Raw genomic sequence first — 13,830 nt, 5'->3', positions numbered from 1 at the left:
TTGTGTACTTCTCACTTCTCAGATAAACACAAATGCAGTAATCGTGAATAATAAACAAGTCAGCCATGCAGTATAATTTGTATGACAGTATACAATAATTCACAAGAATTGAGCTGACATCATCATCTTATCTAACTCTTTATGTCAGCACATAGTGTCTTCTCATACCATAAGAGCTGAATTTTCTTGACCAAAGACTGTCAGTTCATAACAAAGTTTGGGCACTCGTTGCACTAAAGGCGAAAACATGAATTTTACTACTACTTCATCATTAACTTTTTTTTTTTTCCCTGACAAAAAAACTATGAACATCGTAAACACACCCGACTCGTTGTATCTATCTGATTGTTTGCATTTAAGCTTCCACACCACACGCCACTTCGTTCAACAACTTTTTGTTTTCCTTTGGAATAAATGCTTTTCTTGTGTTCTTAGCACTTTCAAGGTGCTAAGGCCATCCATCCATTCATCATCCAATCCTACATTGCCTCATGAGGAGTGTATGAGCCCGCGGCTAGGCAGTTGGTCCCGACATTTAAGATGAGAGTGACCAGCCTCACTCATCCGTGAGTGGCATTACATGATTAATCAACCCTAATCACTCCATGAATATAAACCTTCACCGGCTCAATCCAATTGGAGTGCAATAATTACCCACTAAACCACCAGGCGCCAAAATTTGGTTGTATGGTTACCACCCAGTGTAGTAAATGGTTTCCTGGTGTACAGGCCACCATTTGGCTTGTCATTAAGTGTAGTCACCCAAAGGCAGAAGGAAGAGGAAAGAATGAAGGACATAAAGACAGAAGAGTGAGTGTAAAGTCACTCATAGGCAGAAGGACAAGGAAAAAATGAAGTAAAGGAAGACAGAAGAGGATGGAAGGAAAGAAGTATGGAGGAGAGGAATGGGCAGACACCTGGCAGCAACACTACCTTGAGTGAGTGGATGGTGAGCGCCCCCACCTACCACAAGTGCTTAGGCATAACTAAAGTTAGTCTGGAACCACATGCTCAGAGTTCTGAGAGGAAATGAGGAGCAAGGAAATAAGCAAATAAATGCTTCTCATCACAGTGACGATCCACAGAACACTGAAGCAGGCCATGGGCTGGCAGGTGGTATGGGACGTGGGTCAAGTGGTTTGGGTTGGGTCGAGGAAGCCAATCAGTGACCGACAAAAGCATAACACACGAGTTGTAAACAAACGCAGTCATCTGGAAATCCAGTACCTAAATGCACACAGTTTCTGCACAGTTGAGTGAAATTACCATACTATTAAGTAATTATGGGAGAAATTAAATGCCTGTGTTTTTGTAAGATCGTTGTTTCTTTTTGTCTTAAATTGCAACTCTACTATATATATATATATATATATATATATATATATATATATATATAGTGTGTGTGTGTGTGTACACAATTGTTGTGGCAGAAGTTGATTGAGTGTGGTAGGGAAGGTAGATGGAAGAATTATTGTAAAGTAAGTAAGAGAGAAGGGTGAGTGGTGAACTGAATGAAAGGAAGGCAATGATTGATTATGTGTGTGTGGATGAAAGGATGCGAAGATGTGTAAAGGATGCAAGAGTGTATAGAGGTTGGGGGAGTGGACTTTCTGACCACTACTTGGTGGTGGCCAGACTTAGGATGCAAGTGAGATGGAGGAATAGAAGAAGGGAAAGACGAGAGGAAGGAGTTGTTGCAAGGAGAGTGGAAAGGTTACAAGAGGATGAGAAAAAGGCAGAGTATAAGAGAGAAGTGGAGGAACGATTGGGCAAATATGAATTGGAGCAGATGGGAGACGTGGAAGGTGTGTGTAAGATATTTACAGAAGAAATATGTGCAGCATGTGATGTGGTGTGTGGAAGGAAGAGAAGGCGGAGGGGGGTGCAAGGAACAGCGTGGTGGACTGAAGAGGTGAAACAGGCTGTGGCACAAAAGAAGAAAGCATACAATGAATGGGTGAGAAATAGGGCGTGGAAGAAGTTGAGAGCGGAAGAGGGAGTTATATGTGGAAAGGAAGAGAGAGGTGAAAAGATTAGTAAGAGAGAGTAAGAAGAGAGTGGATGAGGAATTTGGAAGGAATTTGAGTGTAAAGTGGAGGGACTGTAAGAAAATGTTCTGGAGAGAAGTGAAAAGAGTAAGACAAGGTGGAAGTGAAGTTACCAGGGGAGTGAAAGATAAAAATGGTAGATTACTAGTGGAGAAGGGAGAAAAAGTGAACAGATGGAGAGAACACTTTAAGGAATTGTTGAACATAGAGGATGGAAGTAATGCGAGTATAAGTGGCTGGGGAATGGCTGGGAGAAGGAGGGAGGTGAGAAGACAGGAAGAAATCAGTTGGATAGAAGTTGTGGAAGCAATGAAGAAAGTTAAATCGGGAAAGCCCCAGGAATTGATGGAGTGTGTGGTGAAATGCTGAAGCATGGGGGAGAGATAGTAGTAGAATGGATGTGGAAGATGTGCAGATTGGCCTGGGAGGAAGGTAGAGTCCCGGAGGATTGGAAGTCAGGTATAATTATTCCCTTGTACAAAGGAAAAGGGGAAAAAGAAGTGTGTGGTAATCATAGGGGCATTTGTCTTCTTAGTATAATAGGAAAAGTGTATGGTAGGATACTTATAGATAGAGTTAGAGAAAGAACAGAGAAATTAGTTGGAGAAGAACAGGGGGGAGGGGGGTTTCGGGAAGGGAAGAGGTTGTGTAGATCAGATATTCATTCTTAGATCTTTAGTGGAAAAGTTTCTAGAGAAGGGAAAGAAGTTGTATGCGGCTTTCATGGATTTGGAGAAAGCATATGACAGGGTGGATAGACAAGGATTGTGGAAAGTGTTAAGAATATATGGAGTAGATGGGAAGTTGTTGAATGCTGTGAAGAGTATGTACGATGGTGCGAAGGCTGCAGTGCGTGTGGATGGTGAACTAAGTGAATTTTTCTCTTTGAAAGTTGGGTTGAAACAGGGATGTGTCATGTCTCCATGGTTGTTCAATCTGTACATGGATGGGGTAATAAAAGAGGTACAAGGTAGGGTACTGGATGTTGGAGTGGCCCTGGTGAGAGAGGATAGTGTTTGGAAACTCCCTGTACTGTTGTTTGCAGATGATACTGTGTTGTTGAGTGAAGCCGAAGGGGAGCTGCAAGGCTTGGTGGATGAGTTTGAGAGAGTGTGTAAGAAACGGAACCTAAAGGTGAATGTAGGGAAGAGTAAAGTGATGGTCTTTGAGAGAGGTGAAGTTAGTGAATGTACAGCTAGGTTAGATGGTGAGGAATTGGAAAATGTGAGTACGTTTAAGTATTTGGGTAGTGTGATGAGTAAGGATGGAGGTTTGGAGGGTGAAGTGCTTGAAAGGGTACAGCAGGGAAGAAAGGTTGCTGGTTCCTTGAAAGCAGTGATAAGAAACAGGAAGTGAGCATGGAAGTGAAAAAGTTACTACATGACAGTATTGTGATACCAACTCTAACGTACGGAAGTGAAGCTTGGACATTGTTGGAAGGACACAAGTCAAGAGTGAGAGCAGTGGAAATGAGTTATTTAAGAGGAGCCTGTGGAGTCACGTGGAGAGACAGGCTGACGAATGAGGATATAAAGGAGCGTTGTGGTGTGGATGTGGATGTGATAGGAAGCGTTATGAGGAACACACTGAGGTGGTTTGGCCATGTGGAGAGGATGGAGGGTGAAAGACTGACGAAGAGAGTGTATGTGAGTGAGGTGGAGGGGGGAAGAGGGAGGGGGAGGCCGAGGATGAGATGGAAGGATGGGGTGGAGAGGTATATGAGAGAGGGGGGTGTGAGTTGGGAGCAGGGCAGTGAAATGGCGGGGGACAGGGCGACTTGGAGGCGATTTGTTTGTGGCCACCCCAAACGGGATTGAGGCGTCTGGCAATAGATAGATAGATAGATAGAAGTAAGAGAGATATCAGAAGTCCTGGTGAGTGACGAACAGGGTGGCTTTAGGAGTGGCAGAGGATGTGTGGATCAAATATTTGCAGTGAAACAGATAGTGGAGAAGGCTTGTGAGAAGGGCTGTAAGATGTTTATGGCATTCATGGATCTGGAAAAAGCATACGACAAAGTAGACAGAGAATGATTGTGGAAGGTTTTGCGTATGTATGGTACAGATGGTAAGCTGCTAGGTGCCGTCAAGAGTTTTTATGATGGTAGTGAAGCATTTGCAAGGGTAAATGGGCATCTTAGTGAATGGTTCACAATCGGTGTGGACGTGCAACAAGGTTGTGTGATGTCCCCATGGTTGTTCAATATATCAATGGATAGGGTGGTGAGAGAAGTAAAAACATGAATAATGGAGAGGGGAATGGCATTGGGAATGAATGGTGATGGATGGAATATCTCAAATTTGTTGTATGCTGATGATGCATTACTACTTGCAGATATCGGACAAGAACTTGGTAGACTAGTGTAGAGTCTTGCTGATGTCTGTGAGTGTCGTGCCTTGAGAGTAAATGTAGGAAAGAGTAAAGTGATGGTTATTGAGAAAGAAAGTGACTCCCAGTGTGATATTACAGTGAATGGAGAGAGACTGGAATTGGTGAGAGAGTTCAAATACCTAGGTACAGTGATAGAAAAGAGAGGAAATGTGCAAAAGAATTGGAAAGTAGAGTGTCACAAGGAAGGAAAGTAGCTGGGGCAGTGAAGGCCTTAATAAGAAACAGAGGCTTGAATGTTGCAGCTGCACGAGGCTTACATGAAGGAGTGTTAGTGCCAGCTTTAACATGTGGATGTGAGACTATGGTGTGGCATGAAAATGAAGTCATGAGTGAGAGCAGTGGAGATGGGACTGCTGAGGAATGTATGTGGAGTACAGAGGGTGGATAGGATACGAAATAATGTGATTTGTGCAAGGTGTGGAGTAAGGAAGTCTGTGGACACCAGAACTGAAGAGAGTGTATTGAGATGGTATAGTCATGTGGAGAGAATAGATAACAATTAAGTGGTGAAAAAGGTATATCTGAGTGAATTTGAAGGAGGGAGGAGGCGAGGTAGGCCAAGGAGAAGGTGGAGGGATATGGTGGATGAGTGTGTGAGGAAGAGAGGTATGGAAGTCGGTGAAGCTAGGGAACTGACAAGAGATCGAGCTGGCTGGATGAATATTGTGAGGAGAAGCACATGATCAAGGATTTGGCACCCCTTATTAATGTGAGAGCGTCCAGATTGACTCTATCGGATACATTTGTGTGAAGCTACAGAACGTGGTGAATGTTTCGTTGTATCGGATAGAGCCCAGATTCCGGGGGCTCGAATGGTGAGTGAATGGAAGCGTGGCCCATTGGATTGGGCAAATTAGGGCTGTCTGGACATTGCTACTCCTCACCCTGCCCTAGGGTGGGAAAGGAGGTCTGGATGATGATGATGATGATATACAGTATATATGTTTTATATAATTTTTTTTTTACTTATGTTTTTATGTCACCAGTAAGCTACAGAAAAGATGCCTACTTAAGTTTCATTGCCAGTGATACAGCTGATTGGCAGTTTCCCCCATTTTATATTACCAGTTGTATGGAAGAGGTTGTGATATTTGAGAAAATATCCTTGTTGTATAACATAGACTGGTGCATCTGTGTCAAGAATGACTTCTTAAATGCTTCTGTCCATAGTTTAAGAGTGTGTAATGGAATGTGATTTTGTTTGCAGGAGCGGCACCCTCCCCTGCCAGACATTTTTCTTGACAATGTGCCGCACATCTCTTGGGCATTCCAGCTGTGTGAGATTACCATCCTTGTATTGACGTGTACCTGGCTGTGTATACTATTCATACACAAGCACAGGTATTTATTTATAGAGGCTTGGGTTTCACAACACTGGTATTTTTTATATCTAATATTCATAGTGGTAAGTGGTGGTGACCATCATCCAGTCACTTGATGTAGTGCTGCTTATTTCTTCCTTCACCTTTATCATTCTGTTTCTGTGTCTGCCCTCCTCTCTTCTTTTTTTCCTATCTTTCCAGTCACTTTTTATCTGTCCTCTCCAGGTGGCTTTGCATTGAGTGACAAGCCTAATTGTTTCCTGTAAGCCAGGAAACCATTTACAACACTGGTTGGTAGCCATCTGACCAATCTGTACACATTCTCTTCTTGTCAATAAGTGGGTTGGTGAAGGGTTAGTGTCCCTCCCCATAAAACAGCTAACAAAGACATGAGGCCAACCCATACGGGATTATGGTGTCTGGCTCTAGATAGATAGGTAGATAATAATCATACTCAGACACAGCTATTTTTTTACAAGATTCATGTACAAGTGCAAGTAAAATCAGGGACAAATATATGCCAATTTGTGTCTTCTGCTTCCCAATTTCCTCTGCTTTCTGATATTCTTAAGCTGAGAGTAGCCCATAGATTCAAAATTTCACTCACTACATTATATTACTTTGCTTATTTCTCACATCTCTGTGCTGGCTGATATTCTTAGGCTGAGAGAGACATAGTATGTTTCTTTGCCTGTAGATACAAAAGTTCTAATATTTCTTATCATCTTACTTCCCACTGCTGACTGATATTCCTAAGCTGAGGGAGGCCTTGTATGCTTCTCTGCCTATAAATTATTCTCTTTGTTATGATGTGTCTGTGCAAAAAGTGAAAGGCATGTCCAAAGTATAAAGTAGACTCACTGGAATAGGAAGAGAATTTTTGTTCCTGACTGTACAAACTTCAGTTTGTCCTAACAAATGGACACAGGTGAGTTAATACTGTACTAAAAATTCACTGTAAATGGATAGTAGTTAAAATGAGATCAGCTTAATTTTCAAGGTTAGATGTGTGTTGCAGTGACCTACATGTACTTTATGTTCCCTACTCTTGCCTTGGCATCATATTTTAAGTGGCATTGAAATTCTTTCTTAACATTTTATTTTGCATAGTTTATTTCATTTCCCTTGTGTCTGCTATTGATGCAAATTACCGTATGTCAGTAACGATGAACTAAATAACATACTAGAACATGTTAATGTGTAATGCCCTAAATAAATCACTGAGAGGTGCTGTGAGGCCTCTTATCCACTTATAATATGGACCTTGGATAAATACTTGAGGGTAGCCCATCTCTGTGGTATGTTATAAATAGCTTATTCCAAGTCTGTTGCCACTGGATACATGATTGTAGTTTTTCGGTTTTAGATATATGATGGTGTTTACATGCTTTAGTGTCCTTCTCTTTTCTTGGTTGGATACATTAATGAAGTTCTTCATTTTAGTCTGGTATGTAATAAGTAACTTATTGCAGGTCTATTGCCATAAGACGGTTCTGTGCATTGTCTGGCTCAGTATTTCTGCTGCGTTGTGCTACCATGTTCATAACCAGCCTCTCAGTACCTGGCACACACCTTGACTGTGCTCCTAGGGTGAGTTTCATTCAACTTTGTTAACTCCTTCAGAGAGAGACTCCACACGTGGTGACACCAATATAACTTTCATTTATACAGATATTTGTCAGATATCTCATTCCCTGTCCTGTGAATGGAGGATGGTGAATTATAGGAGATGGACAGCTTCAGTCTGCAGCCCACTAGGTTCATATTCTGATGAGCCTGGAGAAGAGAGAGTGAGAATGGTACAAGATATCTTTACCATGTTTTAGCCAACATCAGATAATTTATTGCAACTAAGGAGCCATGTTTCATACTTAACCTTAAATCAGATGCAGAACTAGAAGAGAAATTTCCTATTACCCCATCTTAGATGTAAAGAGATAGGATGGTAATGAATCAGCTGTATACTGTATCATGCAGTAGTTACCTCTTTTTTTTTCTTTTTTTTTAATGCAGGAAATAACATTTAATAATGAGATCGTGCATTGTTGATATCCCTCCTGCACGACAGCTAGATGAAAATCGGAACAGTTTAGCCATATTTCCTTCCAGCACTTCCCCCATTGTTTGCTGAATTAGGTGGTAACTGCTTGAAAAAAGGAAATCTTTGAAATATGTAATAAGATCTGTAAGGGTATCAGGCGTCTCAGTATTGACTTCGCCTCTGCATACATGAGACTGAATGATTTTGACTGAAAGTGATGAATGTTTCCAGTGTAAGCTGAAGCATACTGCAAAGATGTTGAGAGTGAAAATGAGTTCATAGTGAGATGATGGTGAAGACAGTGGAAGATGACGGACATGTCTGTCCCTTGATTATTTATGCAGGAAGGGATACCAATTATTGCTTTTGTGTGTACTGACAATGCCTTATTGTGGCCCACAGGATTTAAATGATTTAGGAGTAAAGCTGAACCAAGCCATGATCTTCACAGTGATATGGTAATCATTCATTCACCCAAAAGTCTCTGTTTTATGTGTTACTTATGCACACTGACACATATTTTGTCACTGATGCACTCAAAAACTTACTTTTTGCTACTGATGCAGTCCACCTTTGCATAGCCAGACACATTAATTTCAGAAGGGATGACCACAAATGAGTTGCCTGCATATCACCCTGTCCTGTGCCCTCTCTCCAAGTCAGTCATATTTTTACCCACAGGACTCAAGTGATCTGGGAGTAAAACTGAGTCAAGCCTGGATCATCTGGTGTGGGGGTGGGCTGAGCATTAAAGGAGTTCGGACATGTGGAGACTACATGTTTAGTGGTCACACCACTGCACTCACACTCCTTAATTTCTTCATTACTGAGTGTAAGTGTCTTTAGGTGGTGGCACTGATTTGCCACTTAGTTTTTTTTTCCACTCCATAGAGAATAGCTGTACAATGGCCAACCGTAATATGAGGTTTACTTAAGGGGAAGCATTGCATTGTTTAGTATCTTCTTTCTTTCCCCACAGACACTCCCAGACGACTGTATTACCTTCACATTGCCTCGTGGGTGCTTAACACATTTGGCATCTTCTTCATACTGGCAGCACATGAACATTACTCCATTGATGTGTTCATTGCCTTCTACATCACATCACGTATGTTCCTCTACTATCACTCGCTGGCAAATAACCGAGCTCTTCATCAGAGGGACTCCTTCAGGACTAAAATCTGGTTCCCTATGTTCAGTTACTTTGAGGCACATATCGATGGCATTGTTCCCAATGAATACTCAAATCCACTTAGTAAAGAAAATATTCTGTACTGGTGGAATACCTTGACAGTTATTTTAAAAAAGCTCTGTTTTGGAGTAAAGAAGAAAGAAAAACGTAAGTAATTATTCTTTCAATGCTTTGAAACATTGTGGATGACTGCTTTTGTTTGAGTGTTTGTATAATTATATATTATATATATATGGTACTCTTTGGTTGTGACTGCTCATGCTTTATATTAATATCTTTGTTATTATCCCATTGAATCTGGGTGATGTTAATTTAATTTAGTTGTGCTTGCATGTACCTGACATTTTTTATTTAACTTTGGACTGGCCTTTCATACTGAAGGGGTGTATTTAGGCTGTATCAAACCCCTGAGTTTCAAAGTTTGCAAAGGCTATCCTAAGCTAAATAAAATCATCAGGAGTTGGCAAGAAGAAAATGAAAAGACTTCCTGGGCTTTTTGATTAAATTGTCTCCTTATTTTAGGATGTTTGTGTGTGTGTGTGTGTGTGTGTGTGTGTGTGTGTGTGTGTGTGCGCATGCAAATGTGCACATGCATGTGTGTGTACATGCATGCATGTGTGCCTTTAGGTATAATGCAGGTGTATGATGTATAATACTCTTTAATTACTGTAAATGAGAGCCTCAGGTCAGTTATCACACATTCTGTTTAATTGAACTTGAGTTGGAATTGAAAAAAAATATGTTTGATGTGCAGCATCAGTCCTGCTACAGCACTGGGCTGTGCATAGTTAATGGAATTTAAGACTCCTGGAGTACAGTAATTGCTTTGTTATATAAATTATGTAACATGTAGAGTTTTGTTGATGTATTGTAACACACACAGTGTCCTGGAAAAGTGTAAACTTCAGCAGGTTATTCTTGAAGTAAATTTGAGTTGTAAATGTTAATTCAATATGGATCCATTTCTCTGCTGTTACAGAGCTGCAGTTACAAATGAACTTGGGCAAAATTGGTTTCCCTCACAACTCGTCCTTAGGGTCATTAGTAATTGTTGCTCTGTAATGGCTGAGAATTAGACCATATTGACTTATCATTAACCATTCAGTTGGACCATGTTGATTTGAACCACTCAAATTTAATCTTAGAATAACCTCTTGTGGTTTCTCACACATTTTCCAGGAAACCTCATGCAGATGTTATGCTAGAGCCATATTCTAAATGTCTGTCAGGATTACTTAATAGCCATTCCATGACAGTTTATTTAACACATCCAATTGTAATCTTGTATGTTGGTAGTGCAAACTATGTTTATATTAAAGTGACATAAATAATATACAGGAGAATGTTAAGGTGTAACATTCAAAATAAATCACTAATAAGGTGGTAAAAAGCCTTCTGAGCTGACAAGAATATGGCTCTGAGAATCACTCCTGCATGTAAATCAAAGCTGGATGCACAGTTCTTATTACAGGCATCCTTTTGTTTTTTCCAGTCATATTGCAGGCATCCTTTTGTTTTTTCTACTTCCATGGAATAAGAGACAATATATTTTGACCATGTAAGATGAATTAATCTCTTCACTGCATTGATGTATTTTTTTGTGTGTTCTTGCTACCTTCATGAGGCCTTATTAAGCTTGGAGAGAGAAATTGGGTTAATGAAGACTTTCTGACCCCTCAACTACAAAATCCAAATCTTGAAATTGTATGGAAGTAGCAAGAATAAAATCAAATATACTGTACATCTTGGGATTGAAGGAGTTAAGTGAGCCAAAACATCAAACAAGATATATGCATATCAACGTTATCTCGCAGTCTGCCTCTAATACCACTACATCTCTAACACACCCACATATCACAAACACTGCACAAGATGGAATTACTTCCCATGTCCGTATGGCAAATCACACACGGTCACTCCCCCTTATTTCTGATAAGTGCCACCCCCAGCCCTAGATACCATCACTTTTGTTTAATCTGCATTTACCCTTAAACCCTCGTACCCCGTATCATCTCTCCATTTCATAAATCTTTCCTCCGTCTTCCTTTCATTCTCTTCTGTCAAGACCAAATCATCAGCATAGAACATCTCCAATGGGAGTCCATTTCTGAAGTCACATGAGAGGGCTTCATATACCATAATAAACAACAAGGGACTCAAGACTGATCCCTGATGCATACCAGCATTCACGGAAAACTCCTCACTCAGAACTCCATTCACCTTTACCTGCGTGCGAGCACTTACATACGTAGCAATAACGACCTAAACCAGCCACTTCTTAATCCCTAGCTTTCTCATTGCCCACTTCCCCACCTCTCTAGGGACTCTGTCAAAGGTCTTCTCCAAATCAACAAAAACAAAGTTCAGTTCTCTATTCTTTCCTATATGTTTTTCCTGAAGCAGTCGAACTGTGAATATTGCATCAGCGGTTCCTTTGTCTGTCATAAACCCAAACTGCATCTCATCAGTATTCACTCTTTCTCTAATCATACCTTCTAAAACTCTCTCCATTACCTTCATTATCTGGTCCAAAAGCTTTATGCCTCTAATTTTGTCTTCCCAGAGCTTCACCCTTCCCCTTGTACACACTTACATTACACTTTTTAGTCAGTCACCTGGGACATCACACTCATATATAATTGTATTTATCAAATTGGCCACTAACCCCACTCGTATATCTCTTGAGGCGTTCAACCTTTCCTCAGTCATCCCAGACACATCTGCTGCCTTCCCCGTAGTTATCCTACCTATTGCTCCGTTCACAGCAGCTATGCCAATCAAAGGCCAAACACTTGGACAAACACTGGATCTGCTGGCTCCAAACCTTCCCTGTCCCAGTCAAACTCCTCATTCAACAACTGGTTGTAGTGCTCTCTCCAGGCATCCTTAATATCCCAACTATTCACCACAACCTTTCCTTCATCATTCTTCACACACTGCTGATCTGTGATATCCCTGTTTTCCCTCTTCATCTGATCTGCCATCTTTAATATCCTACTCTTCCTTTCCCCATGACTTAGGTTATCAAGTAAAAGTCTCTGTGACTCTGACTTTGCCCAGTCTGAGTCAAGTTTTTGTGTCTGCTACACCCTTTTTCCACTCCTGTAAAAGCCTTCTTTTCTCCTTAACTGCTGCTTCTACACCCTCATCCAAACCCCAAGTTACTTTATGTCATGGGGGGACCCTTTGTCCATCCACATTCTGAATCAGTAACTGTCAAGAGGTTGTTCTTGAGGGCTCTATACAGTTCATTAAAACACACACACACACACACGCACTCTCTCTTTGTCTCTGTCTGTCTGTCTTTCTCTCTCTCTCTCTCTCTCTCTCTCTCATTTTTCTTTATGGAAGCACTTCACAGGTTTGACACTTGCAAGTAGACTTTTGTTGCTTTCAACATTTCTCATCCAACAGTTCCTTCTCATTTGTATATCCACTGTCCATCCTTAACTGCTGTTTTTCTCTCTTACCATGCATCATCATCAGCATTGTCATTGTCATCACCTGAACCCCTTTTTCCCATCTAAGTATGGGATGAGGCAAGATCCAGAAAGTGAAGACAGAAAAACAATGTAGAGGGAGAACTGTTGAGCAGGTTGTCCAGAAAATTGGGCTGCACAGTCACTCACTCACCATTCAGGCCCCCCAAATTCTGACTCTGTACATGCATATTACATCTGTTCATTTCTTCTAACACATCTCCATTCTGATTGTATGGTTCAAATTCAGCTTTCACAATATTTTGTACTCTTGTCTTTGTGCCACTAAATACTCTTCTCGTAAGTACCATAACTTTACCGTGATTAGCATTTATATTAAGTTTTCATCATCATCATCATCATGATTTCCTACAACCATCTACCTCCTGACAGAACTGCCTCCAGGTTTCGCTGTCCTCACAATCCCCCCCTCACTCTCTGAAACACTCCTCTTCTCCTTCAGTCAGCTTTTTCCTCCTAAACAGATATTTTTTTATGTTTCTCCAGTAATCAGTATTTCTAAACCATAGAGTAATTATCAGCTTGGACTGGATGTTTCCATATGGATATGTTTAAAGGCTGACACAGTATTTAATAATCGTACTATGGTCTGGAAGGAACTAGATGAGTAATCTCTGCAAACCCCCCCCCCTTTTGTTTTTTTTAAATAAAGATGGACCCAAAATTCCTTCATGAAGGAGCTAATAAAGGCTACATCTGATACTTTCATTTCAGAAAGCCTCCCCATAGCTAAATATGATTGCCTCTGAGATAGCAAGAATCTGTCTATCTATCTATTGCCAGATGCCTCAATCCCGTTTGGGGTGGCCACAAACAAATCGCCTCCAAGTCGCCCTTTCCCCCGCCATTTCACTGCCCTGCTCCCAACTCACACCCCCCTCTCTCATATACCTCTCCACTCCATCTCATCCTCGGCCTCCCTCTCCCTCTTCCCCCCTCCATCTCACTCACATACTCTCTCTTCGTCAGTCTTTCACCCTCCATCCTCTCCACATGGCCAAACCACCTCAGTGTGTTCCTCATAACGCTTCCTATCACATCCACATCCACACCACAACGCTCCATTATATCCTCATTCGTCAGCCTGTCTCTCCATATGACTCCACAGGCTCCTCTTAAATAACTCATTTCCACTGCTCTCACTCTTGACTTGTGTCCTTCCAACAACATCCAAGCTTCACTTCCATACGTTAGAGTTGGTATCACAATACTGTCATGTAGTAAATTTTTCACTTCCATGCTCACTTCCCTGTTTCTTATCACTGCTTTCAAAGAACCAGCAACCTTTCTTCCCTGCTGTACCCTTTCAAGCACTTCACCCTCCAAACCTCCATCC

At 41.2% G+C, this 13,830-nt stretch overlaps 1 protein-coding gene across 1 annotated transcript in view; it reads left to right on the top strand.

Annotated features, from left to right (window-relative positions):
* LOC145415123 (sphingomyelin synthase-related protein 1-like) overlaps window positions 1-9,149 on the top strand; it is a 32,902-nt gene extending 23,753 nt beyond the window's left edge. The window contains exons 4-7 of the mRNA XM_080284542.1: window positions 5,647-5,780; window positions 7,234-7,351; window positions 8,484-8,634; window positions 8,782-9,149. Coding sequence (XP_080140668.1) covers window positions 5,647-5,780; window positions 7,234-7,351; window positions 8,484-8,634; window positions 8,782-9,149 — 771 coding nt within the window. The remainder of the gene's footprint in view (window positions 1-5,646; window positions 5,781-7,233; window positions 7,352-8,483; window positions 8,635-8,781) is intronic.
* Window positions 9,150-13,830: the final 4,681 nt, after the last annotated feature.

The sequence above is a fragment of the Coenobita brevimanus genome, chromosome 101, assembly GCF_032717465.1.
Source record: "Coenobita brevimanus isolate Jiangsu-jjx chromosome 101, ASM3271746v2, whole genome shotgun sequence".
NCBI lineage: Eukaryota > Metazoa > Arthropoda > Malacostraca > Decapoda > Coenobitidae > Coenobita > Coenobita brevimanus.
The sequence above is the reverse complement of the archived record's forward strand: the minus strand, read 5'-3'. Positions and strand labels throughout refer to the sequence as shown.